The sequence below is a fragment of the Pleurodeles waltl genome, chromosome 9 (assembly GCF_031143425.1).
Source record: "Pleurodeles waltl isolate 20211129_DDA chromosome 9, aPleWal1.hap1.20221129, whole genome shotgun sequence".
Taxonomy (NCBI): domain Eukaryota; kingdom Metazoa; phylum Chordata; class Amphibia; order Caudata; family Salamandridae; genus Pleurodeles; species Pleurodeles waltl.
This window is the reverse complement of record NC_090448.1, coordinates 938,421,566-938,446,163: the sequence shown is the minus strand read 5'-3', so window position 1 is coordinate 938,446,163 and position 24,598 is coordinate 938,421,566. Positions and strand designations below refer to the sequence as shown.

Here is a 24,598-nt window from a genome sequence, read left to right as displayed (position 1 = left end):
CTCGCTTAGCTATTGGAGGATGCCAGAACTTCCTTACAACATCCCTACTACAAAACAGCGTCAATCACGTGAAAGGATCTTTATGTCTACCAGTATTTCTTGCCCGCTGGCCGACTGCTGTACTTTCAGTGGACAATCTCAATGCGCTGCTCCCTCTAGTGGACATTTTAGATAAAAGGTTGTTTACATTTGCTTTACTTTCCTCCACTTCTATCCGTTATTTAATCCGGTTCATTTTCCTATAATCCTTAAACCAGTTGTACTTGAAATTTTTGGAGTATTGTATTAAGTAAAGTCCTCCCAGTTTAATACAACTTTAAACAAATAAATGGTCCAAGCTATTGCTCTTTTGTTTTCCTATTACAGACATCACCTCATGCATTTACTCTGAGGATTTCCTTGTCACTCTGTTATAGCTATCAAAGCTGTGCTTGACTTGTAGTAAGGATCTAACACGTCAGTTGACCTCATCAAGACAAAACCATGGTTGGATTTTGGTCATGCACTTTAACAATGGATCTAATGTAGAAATCTACACGTGAATGTTTCTGGGTATAATTAGCATAACCTTTTGCATTCTTGGGAGATTCACATGGCATAGAATTCCAGGAACACTCATAGTGCAATAAATATTCTCTTGCATTTAATTAAGAATCGGGGTAAACCTCAGGATTAAAAGTAGCAGAACTGTGGATTTGCATCTATAACGTTGTAGTTTTTTTTCCACACTAGGAAAATATTTTTCCATGTGAAACATCACTTCCCCAATGTACCTTCTTAAACTACGCACTCTTTCGCCAGCATTTTAGCACTAAAGTTAAGAATGCAAATTGTAGTTGGACAAACATTTGTGAAACTTGTGAAATTACAGCATTATGAGAGTTTACTGCATTTATAATGGCCACCCCATATCTTGTGTTGCGTGGCAGTGCAGGGCCACGAAAGGTTTGAGTCCTGGGACAAACCGCTCTTTCTCCCCAATCACAAGTTAACATTTCTGATTTAATGCAACGCAAGCAAATATGTTGTTCTTCCCTCTTCAATTGCGAAGCAACGAAAGAAAGGGTATGAATGCATACCCGCTACATGCCAGGAGCCCATTTTTACGTGTTCAAAATATCTGTGGCACACAAATAGACATTAAAAATGTCTGACTCAAAAAGAACTTTCGCCAGTCACCCAGAGAAAAGTTGGAATACAATACTTAAAAGTTAAAAAATGATATCTGCCGGCATATTCTTTAAAATAACATGTATGGAGTTATTGTTTAAACAAATAAGTAAAGCCAGCTTGCGTTCAGGTAAGCAAAATGTTAAAGACAACTGCTGAATGCAGGACTATGGTAATGTCATGCCAGTGAAAATAAATGCTACTTAGAGTAAGAATACCGGTAAACACAGATTGACACGTTTCTTATTACAGTGCAAGCGTCACAGTCAATGGTATTCCCATACTACAATCTGAGAGAAGGCATAGCTTGCTATTGTATAGAGTGCACCTTACAATCACCTTACAAAGGAAAAAGTGATTTAACAGACAAAGCCTATTCAGTTCGACTTTATCTTAATGCATTTATGCATTAGGCTTGGTATCCTTTTACTTGTTAAATATCTTTGTAACAACTATACATGACAATCATATAAGCGAATCTACATTGATTAGCTTTTGTACTATCATTGCCGAAGCAGGCGGTGGGAATTGCTAGAAGTTTCAACAATGACACTAAGTAGAATATTAGAGACAGTATATCAGAATAAGCAATATTAAGATGTATATAAGTGTGTGAGAAACACTCTCCTGCCACACTCCAGAGGATAACTTACCTTTCCATCCTTAGATGTACCTGCAACTTGGCCTGTTGCTATGGTGATCCTATCAGGATGGACAGCGAGGCTGGAAAAAATACATTCGTCAGTCATTGTATGGATGCATCAATTTGCACATCTTATCACTAAATGTACCAACTAAAAGACCAAGAGGAAATAAGATTGGGGGCATTCGGGGGCCTCTTTTCGCATGACCTACATGCACACTTGTCACTAAGATACAGGTTCGATATTAATCACCCAACCTAGAAACATTATTTGTTTGCATGGAAATTATTTAAATTATCTGAAACGTGTATGAAATGGTCTTGTTTACTGATATGAAAAGCACTGGGGGTGGCTTACATTCTAGATGCCTGGGAGGCAAAAGAGGAAGATGCTTGTGAGCGCAAAGTACAAACAAGTGTTGTGTCGGTTTTTGCAAATGACTTCCTGGTATCACCCAAGGAACCAGACCTAGTCAAATAAAAAGCACAACTACTGAGTCGGGGTGGAGAGCAGGCTGGGTGTTAAACTGGCCGATTTTTTTTCTTTTAGAGTTCGACCTTTCACCGTTGTAACTCTTTGATTTGGCACCGTTCTAAGCATCTGGTTGGAATTTTGAAAAATAATTTGAAAATATATGTTGGGATGACAGGAAAAAAACGAACATAGAAAGCACCAGCTTCTGAACAAAGGTGATGCTCCCTATGCTGCAGAGCTAGCAGTTTTAGAAACATATTTCAGAGCTTACATCTTAAAACATAATTATTCAGGGTCAGGGTCTTCCACTTGTGTTATCCCAGGTGCAGGGCGTGCTTCATTCTCCAGGAGCCCCCCCAGAGAAAGACATTATTGGCGGATGTGGTGCATTGTCAGGCTCGGTAGTGGGCTACAGGCTCAGAGGCCGTTAAAAGCTCTAAGCTGTTCTTAGCTTCCTTCAACTTCTGCCAGAACTTCAAACTGGCTCTTTAGGAGACGCAAGTCAACTTCACATTTCTAACGAGGGCAAAAATAATGTTATGGTCCTTGTTGGACATGTACTATGCTAGAAGAATCTAAATGCTTGTCTGACCCTCGTTTGTGTGCTGTCATCTGCGAGAAATACACTTGAACCAGCACGATGTATTTTAGAAATTCTCTTCAATACACCTTCGTCTGGAGCTAGAACTGTGAAAGCACTTTTCCATTTAGTTAACGATAAAGGGAAGTTCCTTTAGAAACAGCAGCCCTTTGACAAAGGGTCCAACCCAGGGAAAAACGTCGATAAAAGCAAACGCATGGACTATCAAAGTTCTATTTAGTGGAAATAAAACAACTTCAGAAGAAAAACATGTTTAAAGAGACAACATTAGTTTGATCCAAACAACAAATGGCCCGAAAGGTGAAACAGGCATTTAAATGGATTTTTTTTCCTTTCAATGTTTATAGGAACGAATATACTAATTCAGGTCGTTGTTCCACATATTGTGGAGAGCAGTCATGCCAGCACTCAATAAGGCCGAGGCTGGCCCAAAGTATTACAGCTCATCGCCCATCTCGGAACAGATTTTAGGCCAGATCACCTTTTGTATAAGAATTTCTTCTTTGAAAGGATATTCGTCCAAATGCAATACCTGAAGTTTCCTAATAATCAGGAACGGCCTCCAGACACCCCTGGATCGTTTGCTTAAGCACAAACTTACAAAGGGTGGCCTCCACACCACAACAAATACCCCAACAGCTCTAGGACTTTGGCCCCACAGACACCGTTGAGATGGTACTCCAGAAAACTCATTTTAATTAGCAACAGATCTTCATCCATGTGCGGTACGCTAAGCATTCATTATGACGACAGATTGAGTAGCTTCAGCATTGGTCAGTTGCTGTAGAGGAAAGATACATATGGTCCTTCTCATCAAATACTGCATTTATATTTTTTGTAATAAATGTATCCCTGATGAATGCTGCCTCTGAGTGCTTTCAGGAACGTGTTATCAAGATACAACCCCACGTGAGCCACTGAAAAGGTTTAGTTTATCTGAACAGACAACAGAAGTCCAAGGGTCAGAGGCATGGACTAGTCTTCACTGCTGAATCCAAAGCAGACGATGACATTTTGCATTTGTCATATGTAAAAGGCTTTAAATGGGTCCAGAAGTTACACATCAGTCTTTGGTCTATGTACAATTAAAGTCAGTGATGTGTCAATGAAAAGGAAACAATGGAGAAGGCTTGGTGTTTTGATTTTCGTTAATCAGTCCACGGGCAGAACAGATGAAAATTCAGAACTTTGCTGAATTCAAGGAGGTTCTTTGTGAGTCTTAAGGCCAGAGGTTCCAAAGGAGTAAGCTTTGTACATGCAAGGTTCTTCCATGAAGCTCTAGGAGTTTGTTCACATAACAGATTTGTACATGTCACCTAATGACGGTCCCTGAGATATTAAGATGCAAGCCACGAAGAGTTTCCTGAAATAAACACAACTTTTTCCTATTGCGATGTCTCTTGGATGGGGAGAAAGAAGAGCTTTAGCTTGAGCATGGGGTGTGCAGAATATATTTGCACTCACTATAGTTAGAAAGAGAAATCTTAAGGAGGCCTCTGTAGAGGTTTCTGCCATATTCCCCACGGGATAAGATTACAGTTCGAGTTAAGGCAGTTTCGTTTTTGGGCTGCCTACAACAGAGTACAGCGATCTAGTTGCAAAAGACCCACCCTGGGCTTATTGAGAGTTTACCTGGGCCACCCACTGCTTACAGCTGGTTGGCTATAGTCAACCTCATTTGCTTGCTTCTTATCCAATAGCTTTCGGTATCACAGCTTCTCAATTTTGTGGTTGTCCCTCCCCTGGGACTTAACTTCTTTACCATCTCTGACTGGCTTGTCTTTATGCCTTACACTGCCGACTTTTACCAAACTATGTTTTTCTTTTAGCTTCAGCACTCCATGAGAATGCATGTGTGTTCCAGCTGTCTCGCATATCCTTCTCCCCATATATGCTTTTCTCTGCCACTCCACCCCAGCTCTCCATTTTGCTCTCTCATCCAAGAGCTGTTTCTTCCACCTACACTCATTTAGCACTCATGCCCACGAGCTTTTCTCCTGCCACCCGCACTCATGTTGCTCTCTGGTGGACTTCAGTCCTCCTCCCACTCTGTGTTAACCTCGCTTGCCAGTGTACTTTTCGCTTTGCACCCTATGTTGCTCTAACTTGTGCTTCACTCCCGCCCATGCATTGCTCTCTCTGCCGTCCCTGTTACTTCCTCCTATGTTGATCCCACCCCCAATCTGCAGTTTATTTTATTTTCCCACGTCATTTTTTAGGTGAGCCATGGCTAAGCCAAGAGATCCCAAAGAGGAGACATATTGGCTTTGCCGATTCTTGTTTTCAGCTGTTGAGAGGCAATTTGGTTTTATCCAGGAATGGATCTGCATTAAGCAATATGCTACTTGCGATGAATGAATGCATAGACTTGTAAAGTACACTGCTATTCTCAGAGTGTCCTGGTGCTGAAAGAGACCGGTGAAGATCCCTAATGATATTAATCAATGAGACAAACTGATGGGTTTTTAACATGCTATGAAAGCAGAGTTCATTATGCATATACCCAAGGTTAAAAGGACATTGATTCTAAGCCTGAGCCGTCAAAACTGTAAACAAAGACCCTCCCCTTCACATTTGTTTAAAGAGAACCATCAAACAAGCATGAGTAGATCAAATGGCAATATAGACGCAATCTCTCAAAAAATATCTAGGACTCGTTTTGTAAGAATCAGATGAGCTCAAATTTTGAGAAGATACTCTCTCACTGGTTACCAATGTAGCGTCACCAAACAGGAAGAGAAAGGGTCACATGAGATCATTTAAATAAAAGAGGAACAGCCATATTATGCACAAACTGAAGGCACTTGAGGAGACAGACAGGCCAAGGTAAAGTGCACTGGAGTAATCCAACGGAGATGTGGTCAAGGCATGAACAACCAATCTCTGGGAATCTAGCGGGAGAAGATATATACATTTTTTCATGGCTCTCATAATTCGAGCAGGATATTAACACAAAGATATCTGCCCCTTGAATAAATCTATATGTACACCCAGATTCCCAGCCACTATGGCTGGGACAAGGGGGTGGGGGGGGGGGGGATGAAATCGCTTTTGTCCACCTGCCCTCCTAGCTGGGGGCAGAAGCAAGGTCAGTTTTATCTGGATTGCATTGCAGATTATTAAATTCTCATCCAGTTCACGACTGCTGTCATACAATCTGAAAAAGCTTCTTTCGCTATTAAAGAAACATTATTTTAAGGTAAGTAGAGTTGTGTATTGTCTGCATAGGATACAATCTTAATGCCGAAAGATTCCACTACAGACTACGGGGGTGCGGGTGGGAGAGAGACATACAAACATTAAACAAAGTTGGGCTCAATGCGGTGCCCTGAGGAACACCCTGTTTACGAATATTAGTATCCAAAACAAACCGATACATCCAAACTGCCTGTCTGCATTGATCCAGTAAAGAACAGATCCACTTCCAGACCGTACCTCCCACACTTAGATCAGATAGATGTTGTACAAGGATCGTATGGAAGATGGAATCAAACATCGTGGGAAGATCTAATAAGATCAAGGCGGTGTTATGGTCCTGGTCAAAGATGAATTTACTGGAGTCTGCAACTTCCAACAGTGCGGTTTCTGTGTTGTGTCCTGAAGGATGCAGCAGCTTTATGTTTCTAAATACTCGAATAGCTTGGTGTTCATTTCTTCCAAACTTTTGGGCATAGCAGGCAACAACGAAATTGGTCTATAATTAGATAATACTATCTCATTGGATGTAGGTGTTTTAAAAAGAGGGCATCTCTTGCCCGTTTCCAAATGGTCGAAACTAGTCCTGTCTGCAAAAATGTGTTCAAAGGCGTAATATATACATTATTCATCATATTCACCACCTGCTTCAGTCAGTGATCTTTGACTGCTCAATGGTAATTAACAAATTGCAGTAGCTCACATGCCAGTGGCAACCTCTGTTCCTTCAAATGTACCAATAACCCAAGAGACATTGCCTATGAGCAGAGGCCCATCTGTATTTTTTCGAATTTCTCCTTCAAAACTTTCCCGAGCCTAGTGCATAAATCAGCACAGGCTCTAATAGGAGGAACAGTTGTTTTAGGATGCAGATAGTTACATCATTTTAAATATCTTTTGGCTTGTTATTAGCTTCAGTCACTTCCATCGTATAGTAACTGCAAACCAAGAGCTTCCGCCCCACTGAGGTTCTCCACAGGATAGGTGACGCATTTAAAATGCTTCATGAAAACACCTGCCACTCCCCCTCTAGGTTTATCATCCCTATTTAAATTATACAGATATTTCTGGAAAGGCCATCTGTATATCTGGAACACAATTCTCGCCCGTCCAAATTTCCATCATAAACAAAACATCAAACTTATAATCCTCAAAAAACTGTAAAAGCGTGCTTATGAATGGAACAAATAATAATAAGGGCAGCATTAATTTGATTAGACCCTCCCCCATGAGAGTTGATAAACCACCTCACCTCTTCAGTCGGTTACCAACACGCTCAAATGGGAGAATTATCCTGCAATTACTACAGGCCCCACATAACGTAACACTGTGGTAGAGCATTTATGTTGCATCCGATTCCTAATCCTTACCAACTCTGTAGACGAGTAGGTGCACCGGGAGTCCCCCCTCACCTCATAGTCAAATTTTTATGATCTATGGGCATCCCTCTAAGAAAAAGTAGTGTGCCGACTCCCAAACGGCCTAGACAGGCCAATAAAGAAAGTGGCCCCAATACAATGTTGCTCGAGTTGCAACAGTTTGCCCCCCACCCCGAACCTTTATTAAACAATGTCCACCAGAAAAAAAACAAGCATTTGCAATGCAATGGGTCTCGCATTTGCTTGAATTGGAGCTATTAGCATTGTCAATTCCAGCTGGAATTTTATTGCCACATAAATTGACAATGAAAAGTAAAACAATTGACATAAGCAGGCTAATTCAAAGCACCACGGTTACCATGAGCTTGAGTGCGAAGGAGAAACACAAAAGGAAAAAGAAGTTCAGTCACAGTCAAACGGATCTTCGAACGTGCAATTATCCATGCAACAGGGTCGATGGCTAAGGAGGTAACTAAACTGCCCCAAGGAGGGACAAACGTAGAGCTTTTACCAATGATAAAGGATTTTTGAAAGGCAAGCCCATGAATGGTTAAAAGCCCAGATAGATTACTACACGTCAGAGCACTTGTGCGCTCGACAGAGTAAAAACAAAAACTAATTCGGAGGCTTAAATAACAGCTTGAAAATGACAAATGCTTAAATGTTTCAGCAGTCTTAATTCTAGTACCTGTCCGATGCATGTTTGTACTCCAGTTAGAAGTGAATCTATTTATAATCCACATTCATGTAGTGATAAACATTATGAAAATAAAGTATATTAGATAGAGGTACAATGCAAATAGTGAATGGGCTAGTGAGAGAGGACAGGCCCTAAAGGAACTTCTCAAGTGAGGCTAGTAGCATCGGAGAAGAATCTGCCCAATCTGACTTGCTCAATCCAAGAAGCAAGTAAGGATGCAAACAAGAAAATGTGATCCCATCTGTTTCGGCAATTAGACGATCAATTAGTGTTCTCTGACTGCTATCAAAAATATGGACTTAGAAAATGTAGAAATAAAACAGGTAAATATAAGTGGATTTTGAAAATGATCAAAGAGAAGGACGTGGAAACATGTGGATTTTTTTTTTCAACATAAAACGTGGGCTCATATTTTTATAGCTAAAAATAGTCCTCAGTCTTAATTTCACACAAAAAGCAAATTTAGCCTTAGAGAGACAGCGTGGAAAACTGCCTTGAAAAAAATCATACATAATACTTTCTAAAGGAAGCTAATCATAAGATGTGGTTTCGAGTTTTAGTCCAGCAAGCCTGTCTCCAAGTATTGGCTCTAACTCCTGAAATAGGCTGAACTTGTGGGAGACACGTCACCTCATTGCTCCTCAGCTCTGCAGTTAGGTTCATGTTGCCTTAAGACAATGGCCTTTAAAAGGATCTTAATTTTTACTTTCGGAACTGACGGCTTAACCTCCGTAAAAGTAATTATTTGCATATTTTGCTTTTTTCCTGAATGTCCCGTATCAGATTTTACCTCAGTTTCTCACTGTGCTAGGTTTGAGCTACTCCAACTTTGCCCGCTGTAAAAGAATAAACACGTGCATGTAAACGCCACCATTGCACCCACAAGTAATCACAGCCCTGCCTCAACCCATTCTTCACAATGAGCGTAGGAATGACTGAACTAAGTGTGCAGCGAACCTGACTACCTCCTACAGGCTTTATCATGCATAGCATATCATCACACACAGGATAAAAAACACATCTGAAAAGGGAACGAGTGTTGAAATGTGTCTCATTCTGGATGCTGTCAGTGCAACATTTTAATAGTTTTGAAGTTATCAGCAAAACAAAAAAAAAGTCACTTCTATGGAAACTGTAACCAAACCATAACTACATAGTCACTATCGCGCTGTGTGTGTATACAGTACAACTATAGTTTAAGAATCACTTTCAATTCAAATTAACTTCTTTTAGCTAATAACTTGTGAATCAAAATTTGGAAAACTATTACAGTGAGTGACTACTTGAGGTATGTTATGGTTCGTGCAGTTCGGCCCAGAAGTGGAAAAGATAAAAGGCTGTTAAAAAGTTGTGTATCCAGCCCAAAGTTGGATAAAAATTAAATGTCCGCTGTTCTGCACAACAAAAACTATTGAACAGAAGTAAACCAAATTTGGCAGAAAACTAGAACTTTATTCAGAATAACAACTTTTTGCAGTTTGGTTCAAGTGACTTGAGTAATTAAAAAAAAATATATTTGCATCAGAAAAAGGTGTCAGTAGCCTTTGAAAAGTTAATTGCCCCTTAATTCATAGAGGTAGTTTTTCCAATCCTGGTGATCCATTTGTTAGTAACTGAAAATGTTTCTTTCGGAGGGCATTACTGTATGTAAGTTGGGAAAAAGCATGGGCCCTAAAACAAAAGGTGTCAGGGCGGTATAAATAGTGAAATGTTTAATTGACTGACACTACCGGGCATCTGGTGGAGGGGTCCCAGAGCATAAAATAGTGTCTAGTAGGTTTTGTGGACTTTTGTGTATGATACAGGCTACACTCTCGGGGCTATCCATAGCAATGTCATAAATGAAGGCAATGGTGAGGCAATATCAGAATTCACCAGTAAAGTAACGGATGCCATTTTGTCAGTTGTGATGTGCGAGACATGAGCAGTGCCTTGGGCAAGAGTTACGGACGCATAGCTAACAATAATTGACCAATGTCTGAATTTGTCAGTGCCTACCTATATTATTCATAAATACATATATAAATAGGCACACAATTTGAAGTATGAAAAAAGAAGAAACAAAAGAGTATACATTGTTAAAGACTTACCACTTGACGTCATCATTGTGACCAGTGTAATGTCTTTGTAGTTGTTCTTCGACATTGTACAGCACCACCACTGACGCAATGAAGTACACAGTTTCACCAGTTGGAAGAAGGTAAAGATTACTGCGGCAGTCCCGGCCTCGGTACCCGTAGCTGACACACCAAGTAAAGGCTGAATAACACGCATCAGGTATACACTGAACCACATTTTACGCCAGGTCATTAACATTTGAGAAAGAGTTGGCCTGGTTAAGATGATAGAAGAGGAACAACAAAACGGAACAGTATAGTATCTACCAGAAGTCTGAGACGGAGCGGGTTAGCCTTTTCAAGCAGGTTATGGAAAGCGGAGGACACAATGGATCTTTCCATCTATTTTCAAAGAGATGGATGTCAGCCAGCTGGAGGAAGATATAGATTTCCACGTTGAAACCCCAAAGTGTCCTGCACCAAACTGCTTAGCTTTTGCAGAAGCAGTCAGAGGAACTGATAATGGCCTTCAGCAGTTTCAGGGGTCATGGCTGAAAGGGAAAGACATGCTTGTGGGGGGAAATCAGAAGCATGACAGAAGTAAGGTCTATATAAGTTAGACCTATATTTAGTGTAGAACCTTACATTTCAGGGGTCCATAAAGAAGTAGAAGTAGCTTAGTCGACTGTATTAAACCTGCAGGGTCTCTTCTACCTACCCTCCTGATTTCCAAACTATTATGAACAACTGCTTCCCATTTACTTTAGCTAGATATCAAGCATATGATGTTTCCATCCATTCATTTAGTTTATAGGTATGTCGCTTTATGCAGTAAAGCATGCCATGTCACAGAGGCTTCAGAGTTCCGGGGAAGCCACCGCCAACAATGGAAATCCTTGTGAAAATCAGGTTCACCAGTTGCAAATAAGTTACACTGGATCTGGACTGAGGAGTAGTGGAGTTTGTGTCCCACAGAAAAATTACAAAGCCAAGCCAAGAGTGTCGATTAGAAACCATTATCAAGCTTCCGGACGTAACCTAAGTTAACAGAAATTTCAAGTTCTGCACATGTATTTAAAAAGAAAAAAAACAATACACAACTATCATTTGGAAATGGCTATTCTGGATTTCCTCAAAGATGCACCACACCTGAACAAAAGTGATTACGCCAGACAAATGCACAATGTAGAACAGGGTCATAAATTAACAACCCCTTCACCCCTTTCCTATTCCCAAGAAACACAGCATAGCCATTTCAGTGGAAATTAAATATTCCCTGTAAAGAAGTGCTAGAAGTCCACATTTGGGTGGTAAAGGGCCACTCGCACCCCTGGGCTTTTGAGCCATGGCACCTGCTGTACTGATAATAACTATGATGAAGACTAAGGTTCAAACCAGCCATTAAGTCAAGTTTGGCAAACTAGGTGCTGTGCAAGGCTGGAGGCTCACCAGACTGCAGTCAGAAATGGGAACTGTGCTATCTTTAGGATCATGCTCATGAAGTGCATAAGCATAGTCATGCATTTTTTTCATTAGCATCCGTTAATGGGGTGCAGTAAAGAAAAAATGCATTTTTAAAGACAGGACTCTTTTACGGTATACCCTATGCACCGTCAACCAAGGGAGAGGATGCAGAGGAGCTGCTGATGTCAGATCACTGATCTTTCTACCCATGTGGGTGATGGAAGCCACGGCCAGTTTAAGTTTCACACCAGCCATTGCTATGTTTGGTGAAAAAACCTGATAACAACAAACATTTCCACAGTTTCAGCGGTGTATTCTGTGAAATATATATTTTTTTTAAATCCCACAGAATGTTCTGATAGCCGTTTTACTAAAACCAGTTCCATGTACATTCAATTATGTTAACTTTATATTTTCAGGCCTCTCAAAACGAAGGCTTGTGTCATAAAAAGCCATTAAACACACAACAATTGGGCATCATAAACATAGATCCGCTCTTAATATCCTGGCACGGGATCTCCACTGAAGCTCAAGTAATTCTTCTACAAAATAGCTTGAATGGAATCAATAGGTCTCCAAGACACCTGGCAAAAAACCTCACCATTTTAAGAGGTAAGTCTTCTGTCCCGCAAAGGCTTGCTGTATAACCTCAAAAAGCAAACTCACAAGCCCAAAAAGCAGCAGTTATAAATATGGGTTACTAAAACCCAGCTTTCACTTCTCCGGTTCTGCCTCTAGTCCCAAGATGATTCACACTCCAGGAAAGGACACAAAATGAAAACAGGACTGGACACTGGTTAATTGTAGCCGTGGGCTACCACAGCACCGCCGGTAAGGCCGTCGCTACATTTCAATAACACAGGGCTTTGCCGACTCAATCTTTATTTATCTGTAATTTAGTGCGATTTACGCTCCACTTCTTGTATAGCCCTGACATGTATAAACAGATCAAATATCGCCCCATGTGATCTTTTTTCATTTTTGAAGGTTAGTACATTGCATCTTTTTTTAAGGCCATTCCCTTAAAGCGCTAGCACGCTGGTTGCCTGCTTGAATCAGGCGACTCCAGCAGTTAGAGGCAGAATTGTATTACAGGGATGTCCTTTACCCTGAACTTTGCGTCCGTTTGCCTTCTGCTACCACCAATCACTGTCGGGAAGCGGATTTACAAATCCAATCATGGTTACATGGTTAGACGCACCACTTCTCCATCTACCTTCATTTTGTACAAATGCTCCCGCGATGTGCTCTGAAGCCAGTAACCCAATTCACCAATTGTGTTGAAAGAAATGACAAGAATTCTTGGTAAACCAGAGTTGATGTATGCGACTTAAATGTCATTTCAAGCTTTCTAAAAGCATAAGGTCAGCTACTAGCTATACTGAAGTGCCCAGATATAATGTATATCAGATGGATTATCCTAAGGACGTCCGCCATGAAATATGCCAAATGTATTTCAATGCAAAGATAGCAAAGTAACAAGGTAAAGGCTCAGAGAATACATCAGATATGTGAGATGCTTCAATATTGCACTCTTTCAGGCCGTCTATTTGCAATATGTGCGCTGTATTTTTATCTCGATGCATTTTGCGCATATGCTATATAGATATTATACAGCATGCTCAGCTGGCCACAGGGCTGAAAACGCGGAAGTGCATTACTACTAAAAATGATAAAATTGTTTAAGTCTTCAAAATGAGAAAAGATCCTCACTTTTCCACAGGTTTACTTAAAATAATAACAACAATCTGACGAGGCTTGCTAGCGCCTTGAAGGTTCTGCCTCGAGAGCTCACTTTCCTACCACGTCACAGTTAGACACAAACTTGCTACTAATACAGGATTCCCACGTGGACTCTTCATGGTAGAGTTAATTCGGGGTTTCAAGGTCATCAAGTACTGGCATTCCAGTTTTAGAAGTGTTCAATTTCAAAGAGAGGATTGACTACTGAGAGATAGGATTCATATCTGTCAAATGGCTTGTAAGACAGTGGTGGACAGCTAAAAACGTCAACGAGGTGCAAGGATTTATGGCAACTACAACCCCAAATGATATTTCTGTACACACGTGAGTGGATAACTATACCGGATTTACGTGTCATTTTGGAGTGTCCGTGCCACAGTGCAATAAAAAAAAAAAAAAAAAACTTCCAAAGGATTAACCAGAATTCCTCCATCTGGCATCACCTCTTCAGATGTTTGACATTACCTGCTAAAGAGCAAAATAAAAGTCTGGTCTATCCCCGTGGTGGCTATGTAGACACTATATTACAGAGTAACTAGCCCTGCTCTTTAATGCAATGTCCGCATCCATTCTTGCCGCCTGAAGGTAATGCTGTAGTGGTTTTCAGGAGAGGGTGCAAGACTGCATGCCAATCTAAAGAGACGAGGAACCACGGGTCCAGAGGTAGTGAGGGTTGTTGAAATACTTCATCCATGAGTGAAACGAATAAAACCCCTGTGGGATTTCCATGCCACCTCCGGCCATCGGGTCCTCAACAGAAACCAGACGGACCCACAATGTGAACCAGATCATGTGCAGGCTCGATCGTTTTTATGAAAAATTCAAAGTGTCTGCAATTTATTCAGTGTGGCATTTACAAACTGTTCCAAGCCAATGGGGGTGAATGAAATTCACTAAAGTTTCAAGTTTTTTGAGCATTTCGAATGAGATGATTGCACCCACTGGAAGAGGGGAAATATGAGCTACCCTAATGGGCAAAGGTATGAAGAAAATTGGCAGATCAACCCATTACTTGGGACCCAGTTGTTTACATAGGGGCAATGTGCAGGAGGGTTTACTCTCGGTACCATCACTGTGGTCCTTCATTTTCGTGGCCATAACGAACCAAACTCCTCTACTGCAGAATCCATCCCCACTGGAGAGACTGCCCAAAAGCAGGTTGTCTCTTTCTGGGTCACTTGGCTTGTCTATTGCACTGGTTCCCTACCTGTGGTCCGGGGACCCCTAGGGGTCCACAAAGACTCGTAAGGGGGTCCGCGACTGCCTGGAAAATTCAATATTATTAACAGATTAGGTCCCCAACTTTCAGTAATGACTCAGTGGAGGGTCCCCGGATTCCATTAATAATTCAGTGGGGGTCCCTCGGTTCCAGTAATGATAAAGTGGGGGTCCACAGAAGTCAAAAGGATGGGAACCACTGGTCTACTGTATTGCACGTTGTTACGAAATTTAACTATTGTCAGCAGAGGTGCTTGGAAGCCACATATCCGTCTTCTAGCCTATCTGGTTCGTGGTGGGTGTGTGCAAGGAGTACTCACTAGCTTGTTGCCAACTATATGGGGTATCTGAGCTAGGTTTGATGAGTGTATGCTGTCAACATATGTTCTGATCGTGACATTTCAAGGTTAGTGACTTAATGATGTCGTTGATATATATACCTTTATGGTACATCTGTGCAGTGTTGGATGTGTCTTCCATCTAACGTGCTCATTGTTTTCCTGGATGTTGCTTTTTTACCGTCAAGCACCTTTATGTTGGACACTGGCAGATTGTTTGCTATAAAGTGCCCTGCTGGACTGGAGTTCAATGTCGTGAGTCAATTCTTTTAACATAGATGTTATAGTAGAGCTATTCAGTAAAACCAGGTTGCGGCTCTTGGATCACTTCAATGCTACACATTTACAACGTAAAAAGATACACCCACTCCAGTTTAAGTCTCTTGGAGGGTAGCTCTGCTTTAGCTTCCAAGCTGTAAGTTTCCATTTCATCTTTGGGCATGTACATGGTAACAGGACGGCCACGCAGATACATTTTCACATATCCTTCCTCTAGAAAAAAGCACAGATATGTTAGTGCAGAGTCATGCAACTTATATCAATTCTACTCGCGAACTAAAAAAGTGTTCATTTGTGGCCTGTGCTAGCTCAAATGTATAATTTTTCTGCAAACGATGAGTACATGAGTGATACACATAGCTGATGACGTGTAACTAATTCCCACCAGGGTAACACACATGTACATACCCAATCTTCTAGGTTTAGTCAGCCACTGATCTTTACAAAATCTAAACTGTTTGTGCAAAGGACATCACTGAACCCCATCAAGGCTCACAAAAGCAAACACTCACACCTACTGAACGACCTCGAAGAAGAAATAATTACAATTAACCACAAGAATGCAATTTCAAAGTACTTTATTGATTAGGCTGGATTTATCCTCGCAAATATTAAGCTTTTAGACAGATTAATCTTTATTTGGATATTTATTCGTACAAATGAGTCTCACTATTAAAGTACCGCAAATTTTGCGTTGTAACCAGGATTAGACAGGAAATTGTTACAGAGTAAATGAACATTTGCAAGATTTATGCATGGCAACATGCAAAATAAGACACGTACATGCAGAATAAATGGTGCAGAAAAGTAAAAACTAAAAAGAGAACAATCACAGTAGCACAGGAGGGTAAACAGTGGAGATGCAATGGGGTGAAACTCAATGTACAAGAAAAGTATAAGAAATTCATAAGAATTTTAAGAGCTCGACTCACAAAGATTTTTGTTCAATCAGTAAGTCATGCCTTCAAATTCAAACATAAGTCACCTACTCAGAGAAACGGGGCCCAAAGAATTTTAATAACAGATCTGAAAGTAATGACTTGGTGACTTTAGGGCATTCTTAAAGCTGGGCGAGTGAGGAAGTGGTAGGAAGGATTGGCTAGAGCTACTACTACTGGGTAATGACAAAGCAAGTATTTTATGAACATCTGAAGGGGTGTGTCCGAGTTCCACACTGATTCGGTCCAGCGGGTCCACCATAAAATCAAGGGTTCCTTTCTTGCTTTCGAGTATACCCACCAATGTTGGTGTCAGTAATAACTGCACAGTTACTACAATAAACAACCAAGGGGAGCAGAAATGGACGGGGCAAAAGAATAATAAAAAAAAAATTATTGACATGAAGCAAAGAATAAACAAGCTAGTCTTTGGATTTCATAGGACAGTACCTTTATTAACATGTCTTAGATGTAAGAGGAGACATTCATTATGTTTATTTATTCTAAACTTTCTGTTCAATATTGGGGAAAAAATGCTAAATTAACATTCAACTGGTGACCAACAAATTGTTGAGAATAGACTCTGGTCAGCAGTCAGACAACATGGCTAGCTAAAAATATTAATTTCGTATTTTAGCTCTACAAAGCCATGCAGGCCCACTGCCAATTTAGATCACTTCTCAAAATTTTATTTCCAGCGATCTCAATAGTTGAACTGAAGGAAGCATTTATTTGGTTGGTGCAGATAATAATAAACCGTACTTTTAAGAACAGTTAAATGGTACTGTATTTTAGCTATACATTTAAATTATATCACATTTGAGCAATTAAGAATACTCTGAACTAGTGTTCGATGGAAGTTCAAGAGACCTAAATAATGAAAGAGAAATTGTGAATTCTAGTAGATATCTCACTTTACAGAAAAGGTACCGCTGTTTATCTTAAGGAACTTTTGTGTAGATCAGATTACATATATAAATTCGGATCAGAAGCACAGGAAAGGCACCTCAAAGTTTTCACTGAAAGGTGACTTATCATTTCCACTATAATCATGTTGGGAAAGATAGTGTCCATGAGAAAAGTTAGCCGAGAGTTACAAACTAGTGGAATGAATCAGTTCTTGGTCTAAATCATATATTGAAGTCTACCATGAAAGTCAGTCCCAAAGTAATATTTCTTAAATACTTCCTCCAAGTTTGAACATCTGGCGAAAATCCTTAGAAAAGAGGGCCCCATGTTACTTTATTTGGAAGGATTAGTTTTACGGGAAATTTGCTCAAGCAAGAAGCATCTAGAAGAGCAATACTATGCAACAACAACCATTTCACTAGAAGTACAGGAAGCCTGAAACGGTTCACGTTTAACAATACAATGTGGAAAGGAAAATGTAATGCACATTGGAAGACATCAGAATCAGGTTCACACAGCAAGCATTAGTATAAGGTATTAGCAAAGTGCCACTTTAACTGCATTACACAAAACCATCAGTTCAATTACAACATCAATGTGTTGCCATGTAGCTCTCTGAGCAGTTCTCCTGCCACATCTTCTGCGCCAAGGAGCCTCCTAACATTTTCAATTGGCTATAATTGTATAAGTAGCACTCTGCGATCTTCCCATATCAATATTGGGCAAAACTTAAATTTAGGTAATTGAGAGAAAAACATTTGTTAGCCCCCTTCATGTCATTACACAAGCATGATACTACTCTATGATAAAGGGACCGTAATATGCAGTATAGTTCTTCATACAGAGTTTTAATCTTGTTCAAGTTTGGTGGACGTGGTGGTAACTGGGCATATGGAGAAACTGAATTCTTGAGGATCACATACCCTGCTTAAGTGAGAACAATGTGGTTGGAGGTCTGGTCTCTTGAATAAATAGTTGATAATTGAGGCTGTTACTACAATCTTATGGGTAATACTGACTCGAGTGCAAATAAGTGTTTGAACCCAGATCAGAAATACAAATTGAGGTCTGGGAACTGGAATAATGGGCAGATCTTGAATGTGGCTGACATACTGCACTGCAGTATCATTATTTTCCTCTTTGGTGTTGCTGCACAGTATTACTTAAAAAACTGTGAATCATTGCCTAAACCACTAGACAACGTAATAGCCTTGAGCTCCTTTAGAAATTGCTACCTGCACTAGGAGATTACAGTTAATACAAAACAATGCTTTTGAAAATGGAATTAAGTTTGTCATGATTTTTCTTGACTACACTGTGCTTACATGTTTTGAATTTCACACACTTTGAAGGGAAAATCTATTGGTACACAAGATGACAAGTAAGACTTTCAGAAACCTGGTGATCCTGCAATTTACGCTTCATGATCTCCAAAGCCGTCTCTCCAAACTGACACCATAATCATCTCAATGAAGTCTATGAAGGCAGAATGTACATCTAGCTTCTCAGGACACTGAATTGATGTTTCCTCAGATAAGTAGTAGTGTTATCAACAGCACCTCTAGTATTCAGGACATCTGCACACTGGAATAGCAATGACAATCAGTCACAGACCACAGAATATCGATCACAGCAGCATTGTACGGCCTAAGCAAACTCAATGGGTACTCAACCAAGACCAAAAGGAAGTGATGGATGGAGAGACCTTTGTACATTCTTCGCTGGCCAGAGAAAATTAAAATCTGAATATTTGATGAAAACATGACTAAAAACACAATAGCTGAATGGTTGTAGAGCACATTGCTGGCCTCATGATTTGATTCGTGTACAAAAAGGTCTACCCAATACTGCCAAAGAAACTGGGTTTAATTAGATTAGGAAATGTGTTCCAAGCGGGTGGGTTCGGGGTTTATCTAGTAAGTATACCCAAAACAAATGTATACCATTTGATGATGAGAAACAATCTGCTGACCATACACAGCAGGCACTCAAGGTAATAAAACAATGTATTCAGAGAGAAACGTATACAATGAAATAGGGCAATAATACGTGACTTGAACAAATGCAGAAACCCAGCTAAAAGGTACTGGAGATCTGTACAGGATCAAAGGCAACCTGGAAGTCAACAAGAAATAGGAGAGAAGGCAGTGTTGTGGATGGTTAATGCACTGTGATGTAGCGTTCCTTAATAGGGGCGTCTTCAAGGGGGTCCAATCAATCTCACATGATAAGACAATTAGCAACGTCTTTAATATCTTATATACTCTGTTTACTGGTCTATCCTACAGAGGAGGAACACAGTATAAGCTAGATCCCATCATCTTAAGATATCACAGGCATTTTTTCAACACTGATGCAGTTACTTCATTCCTGACATTTTACGATCTGCTTTTTGCCCTATGAGGCCCCAAATCAGATCGATGGCATGAGAGTAGCTTTACCCAACGCAGATCTCAACCAAAGATCCCCAACAAACTAATGTTTGTGATTCATGTAGGGACCTTTCCGAACTCATTTGTTTCTGTTATTGACCGTGATGGACCAATGCAACAGATAACCTGTAGTAAATTGGTCAATGAGCTGTGTTCATGCTTTTCAAAATTGTTTTGCTGTTTGTTAATCACTTCAGTTTCTAACTGTATATTCGGTCTTCTAGTTCATATCAGTCTTTCTATGGAGAAAAGCCAACGTGTGCCAAAAGCTGCACACTATATGATGTCATTCATCTCTATATTTTCTGTGCAGTCAATATTAATGTGCAAACATCCACTTATCTGTATCTTGGAGACAACTGCACACCAAACAAAGGTCAAAGAATCTACAGAGCTGCGTCAAGGGTTTTTCTTATACGTCCTATGGAGGAACGTGGTAAAAGTGTACTACACCTTTTTTCAAAGCCAGAACTGCTCCTCATAACACAATGCGTTTTAGGAAGAAAGGCGAGGTATAATATAAACCACCCAGATTTCAAGGTTAAAATATGTATGTTATGTTGGCTTCATTTTATTCATCATTGTAAGAATCACACGAATATAGGGAGTCTGCACTAGATATTGATGAAGATGGACATTCAGTTAAAGGTAAATATTAAAGCCTACACCACACTATGCAGTCTAGATGCCCACAACATTGGCATAGATTTAGGAAGAAATATTCCAGATCATCGAGGAAAATGACAGCAACAACAAAGAGGTTATGAAGGACAAACAAGAAAGAAAAATGGAAAAAGAAAGGCAAAAAATAAGGTGGTGAGGGGAGAGAGTGTGGAGAGGAGAAAAAGAAGAGCAACAAGAGACTAGGGAGAACTCTAAGAGGATCTAAGTATTGAAGAGCAAGAGGAAATAAAACAAAAAGTGTGTAGGAGAAGAGGTGAGAATAAAAATCAAAAAGAGATCCAGTCCAAGGCGGGCACGCTGTGGCTACAGTGGTCTGACATCCACTTCTAGCTTTGGAGTCATACTCCTGCAAATCTTACTACAGGTTTAGGCAGCTATGAAGATTTACCTCAAGTGCATTAACCTACATTGCATACTTAAACTGCACTCACTGTCTTAGCCTCTGTATTAGTGCTTGCTTTCTAAAGAGGTCTGTGGAAAATTTGGAAGGGACTTTCAGAGTGTAAAATTGCAGAATGAGGGATCACAAATCAGTATTTTAAGTTTTCCTCCATTATTTTACTGATCGTTGAATTAAAGTATAATTGAAGACAAAGTACCATTGAGGCTAAATGTTCTGTAAAGAATAACCAAAAGGTTTTCCAATATGATATTGCAGAAATGGTGTAAACGGATTGCAAATGTGATGGGTTTATCACCTTGGCAACAGATTCTGCTCAGAAAGCTACAAGGTTTCAGAAGGAAATCCTACCTTTGCAGTGCGTCACACGGCGCTTCCCTTTTGATTACAGAGACAGAGACAGAAGTGCTAGATAAAGATGTGTGTGTAAGTATTGCCACCTTCACCTACTATCTACTCTATTGAAAACATTGCAACTTATTGCAGGAATATACAACCAACAAAATGGCCTATAACTTGCATGCTAAAGACAAACATGAGACACATTTAGATTTTCTTTAACACTTCATTTTCAGCATTCGAAACACAGAAAACACAACAAAAGTACTATATTCTTCCATTACAAAAACGTAACCTAAACATATTGTTTTTGTATTATGAGAATTAGAAGTTGCAATGTTTTTTTCCCTAATTAATGAAGAAAAGCATATTTAGATGATTTTTTTTCATAAAAAATAGATTTTGACACATGTAACAACACTTTGAAATCTGACATTCATTAAAACAGGAATTGCTTTTCACTATCGAGCGGTAATGTGTGGTTTTAGTGAATTTGAACCACATTAGCGACAAATTAGAATGAATGTTGAGTCTATCACGCACTTCAGATTAAGTTATAAATGCTCGTGGTGCCTATTTATATATTTACTAAAAAAATATGCATTTAAACATTTTCTTTCTTTGCTAATAGCATATAATCCTCTTAATTTGCTTCCCTCGATTTACTTCAAGCTTTTAATTCTAGGCATTTAAAAAAAAAAAAAAGAAAGAAACTGTGTGCAGTAAAAAGGCAAAAATATTTTTTATAACGATAAATAGTGCTTTGTAACAGCTTTGCAGTCTCTAAGCTCTGTAAATAAAAAGGTGTGACAGCTACCCAAGTAAATGGAACTCGGTTTACTGACCTCGAAATAAATTCTTTGTCAACAGAAGCGCTTAGCTCACTGATCCTTCTTGCCATTTTACAAAGGTTGCATCAAATTAGAGATAGCGTGTTCAGGGTGGATGGCCACAGATGGCTCTATCCTGCACTAAATGTGGTGCATAAGATACTACTGGACAATTCAATTAGTTAAAACGAAGTACTCAGATGCATGGAGTTGTCATAACTCGATCTGTACAAGAAATCACAACCATGAGGGTGGTAGAGATGAAGGATTTGAAAGTAAATAGCAGGCATGTCTTAGAGCCATTTTCAGCAGGTGGTCAAGGTGGGGGAAAACAACTAAAATGCAAGACTGACGATGGTTTATAAGCAGTAGATGGCGATAGCTGGTGCAAGGTCATAGATGGTTTATACATTTGAGCCCTCCTGCTTGATATCTAGGTGGGAAAGCAGTGCTGGGTCTTGAAAGGAAAGCGGGAAAATATGACTCATTTCACGTTCTTATTCAATCCCAAGGCTGACAACAAATGGGGATGGGAGAACAGATTGGATGTGAATGAGAGACAAAATGAATATCTATCTGCAGTGGACGAGAACAAGTAGACAACAATCTTAGCACAGTGAGCATCCAGCACCATTTAGCTATCTACTACTATTTTACAACGAAGGAGCCATTAGCACAGTTTTGGAGTGAATCTGTAAGTGATGGGAAAGAGCAAAAGTGCTAATAGGACTGACAGGGCACATAAGCATATCTAATTGAAATAATTATTAATTAGATAACATGTTTTTTTGAGATCGCTAAAGGGGATATGATTTTGCTATTTCTGAATGCCAACAGAAATTCCACTCCAGCGATCAGGTGCAGAGCCAATAAGAATCTTCCACAAACAGCAATACGCAGCTATTTGATGTAACAGACAAAAAGTCAATGTGCAGGAATGTTTACTTTGCTCTAATCAAACAGTGTTGGTGGTGCTCCAAGTGATCTTGAAGTTAGATTAGTAAAAGAACCCTTAAGGGAAGTCACTGGCAGGTCCCATACTGATGTGTACACGTGTGTGCAAGCGCGTTGTCAAGACTGTTGCTAATGCTCAGTATGATGCTCTGTCAGGCTTGGTCAAACATCATGCTCCGTCAAAGGGAAAAACTTGATCGGGGGTTAAAGTCAATGGATGGTGAGGGTCAGGGGAAGGTGTAGACTTGAGGGCAGCTTGCTTGTCCTAGGCTGTCAACTGCCCATAGGCAGAAAGCTGTAGGCAGAGCGGCACCATGACAATGCCTCTCGGTGGCCCCCACTTGGGTGTTGCTGAGAAAAGGAGTCATAGGGACGCCCTAGGAATGGAGCTTGAAGAGCCACAACGGTGTGGTTGGCCCATTGTTAGACAAGAGCTGAGTGTCAGAGGCAAGGAAATGTTGCACCCAACAACTGATAAGTGTATTTGCGTCTGTGACCGTGAATGGGTCTGTACCGGATGGGGGAGGAGGCAAGGCAAGGCAAGGCAATCCCAACGTATTCACTGCTTATTGTCTGGAAGTACATCAATTTGATGAGGCTTGTCCGAGGATGGATAACTTGTAGCGAAGTAAGGTTAAGGCACTATATTTTCACCATTTGCATGTGGGCCAGTACACCTTTTCTGCTAGTGTGTATATTGCTAAAGTTAGATACAAGGCCTGACCAGCAAAGCAGCAACTCATGCATATATGGGTGAAGATTAGTCTCCTGTGCCTACCCATTTTTCTTCAGCAGCACACCTGAATGTACAAGGAGCAAAATTAAAAATATATAATGGATGAAGAGGATATTGGTTTGTTTTAGCTCCTCTAGTTCAGGGCATCATCTAGGAGCTATAAACATAAGCAGAGGCCTGAGGAGGCTAAAGCACTGGGTGGAGAATGAAGGCTAAAACCGACTGAAAGGCTTCTAGACTAAAGTGCTACAGCAGGGCCAAAATCAGAGAGCTAACTAGCTATGGGGCGTGATAGTGTCCAAAAGGAGAATGGGGTATCTCCCCCCTCGCCCCAGAAAAAGGGGAAAGCTGACCAACGTGCAGTGGTTAAACTACTATACACAGCATGGTGCGAGATGAAGAAATGCTGTAAATGCTGCGCCCTGTGCACTTGCGAATTAAAATAATGTACTTAAAACCTTTCAGCGCACATCATCATGTTTTATGGGCACATAAATTGACCAGTATGGCCCAAATTGTGTTGTCTGCGACTCCTGCACTAATCTGTAGATATAACAACAACAAAATCACATCCTCCCTGTTAACAGCAGGATTTTGTAATATACGGGTGCAGGGCTCTATATGCTTGATTGCCATGGGTACACAACGGGGCTTCAGTAGTGTTAAATCAGCGTCAATATTTACTTATTTTGTGGAATGCACTATTTAAATGGTTGATAATTCTTCTAAAATAAGCCATATTATGTGGTGTCTTAATGCAAGCGCAGTGGAACTTGCATGTCGGAAGATCCTAACTATCGAGAATGGCAAATGCCACCACGAGCAAGAAGGATACATCCTGGCTAAATCTACATTTTACAAAAAAAGAAAAAACGGCATTTACAGTAGTAAAAAGAGAACACATATGATGTATCAAATTTAAAAAGGAGGATGGGAAACTATAAAAAAGTGACTTACCTGCACTAAACATGGGTTCCTTGGGTTTGCTGGAAAAGAATGATATTGTTTAGTAACATTTTACGAAACATAGTAGTTTGTACAGTCCTACTACATCCAAACAAAAAATAGAAAAAGAAAACATGTTGAAAAGACAGGTATACAAATTAGTTTATTA

The 24,598-nt window shown here is 40.1% G+C and overlaps 1 protein-coding gene across 14 annotated transcripts in view; it reads right to left on the bottom strand.

Moving 5' to 3' along the window:
- EML1 (EMAP like 1) overlaps positions 1-24,598 on the bottom strand; it is a 752,203-nt gene that overhangs the window by 192,445 nt on the left and 535,160 nt on the right. For 7 of the 14 annotated variants that reach the window (XM_069208309.1, XM_069208303.1, XM_069208305.1 and 4 more), the window contains 5 exons: positions 24,442-24,470; positions 20,977-21,003; positions 15,346-15,475; positions 10,254-10,403; positions 1,824-1,893 (listed from right to left, as the gene is read on the bottom strand). In XM_069208309.1, the coding sequence (XP_069064410.1) occupies positions 1,824-1,893; positions 10,254-10,403; positions 15,346-15,475; positions 20,977-21,003; positions 24,442-24,470 (406 nt within the window). The remainder of the gene's footprint in view (positions 1-1,823; positions 1,894-10,253; positions 10,404-15,345; positions 15,476-20,976; positions 21,004-24,441; positions 24,471-24,598) is intronic. The other 7 variants (XM_069208311.1, XM_069208304.1, XM_069208306.1 and 4 more) reach the window with 1 other exon arrangement.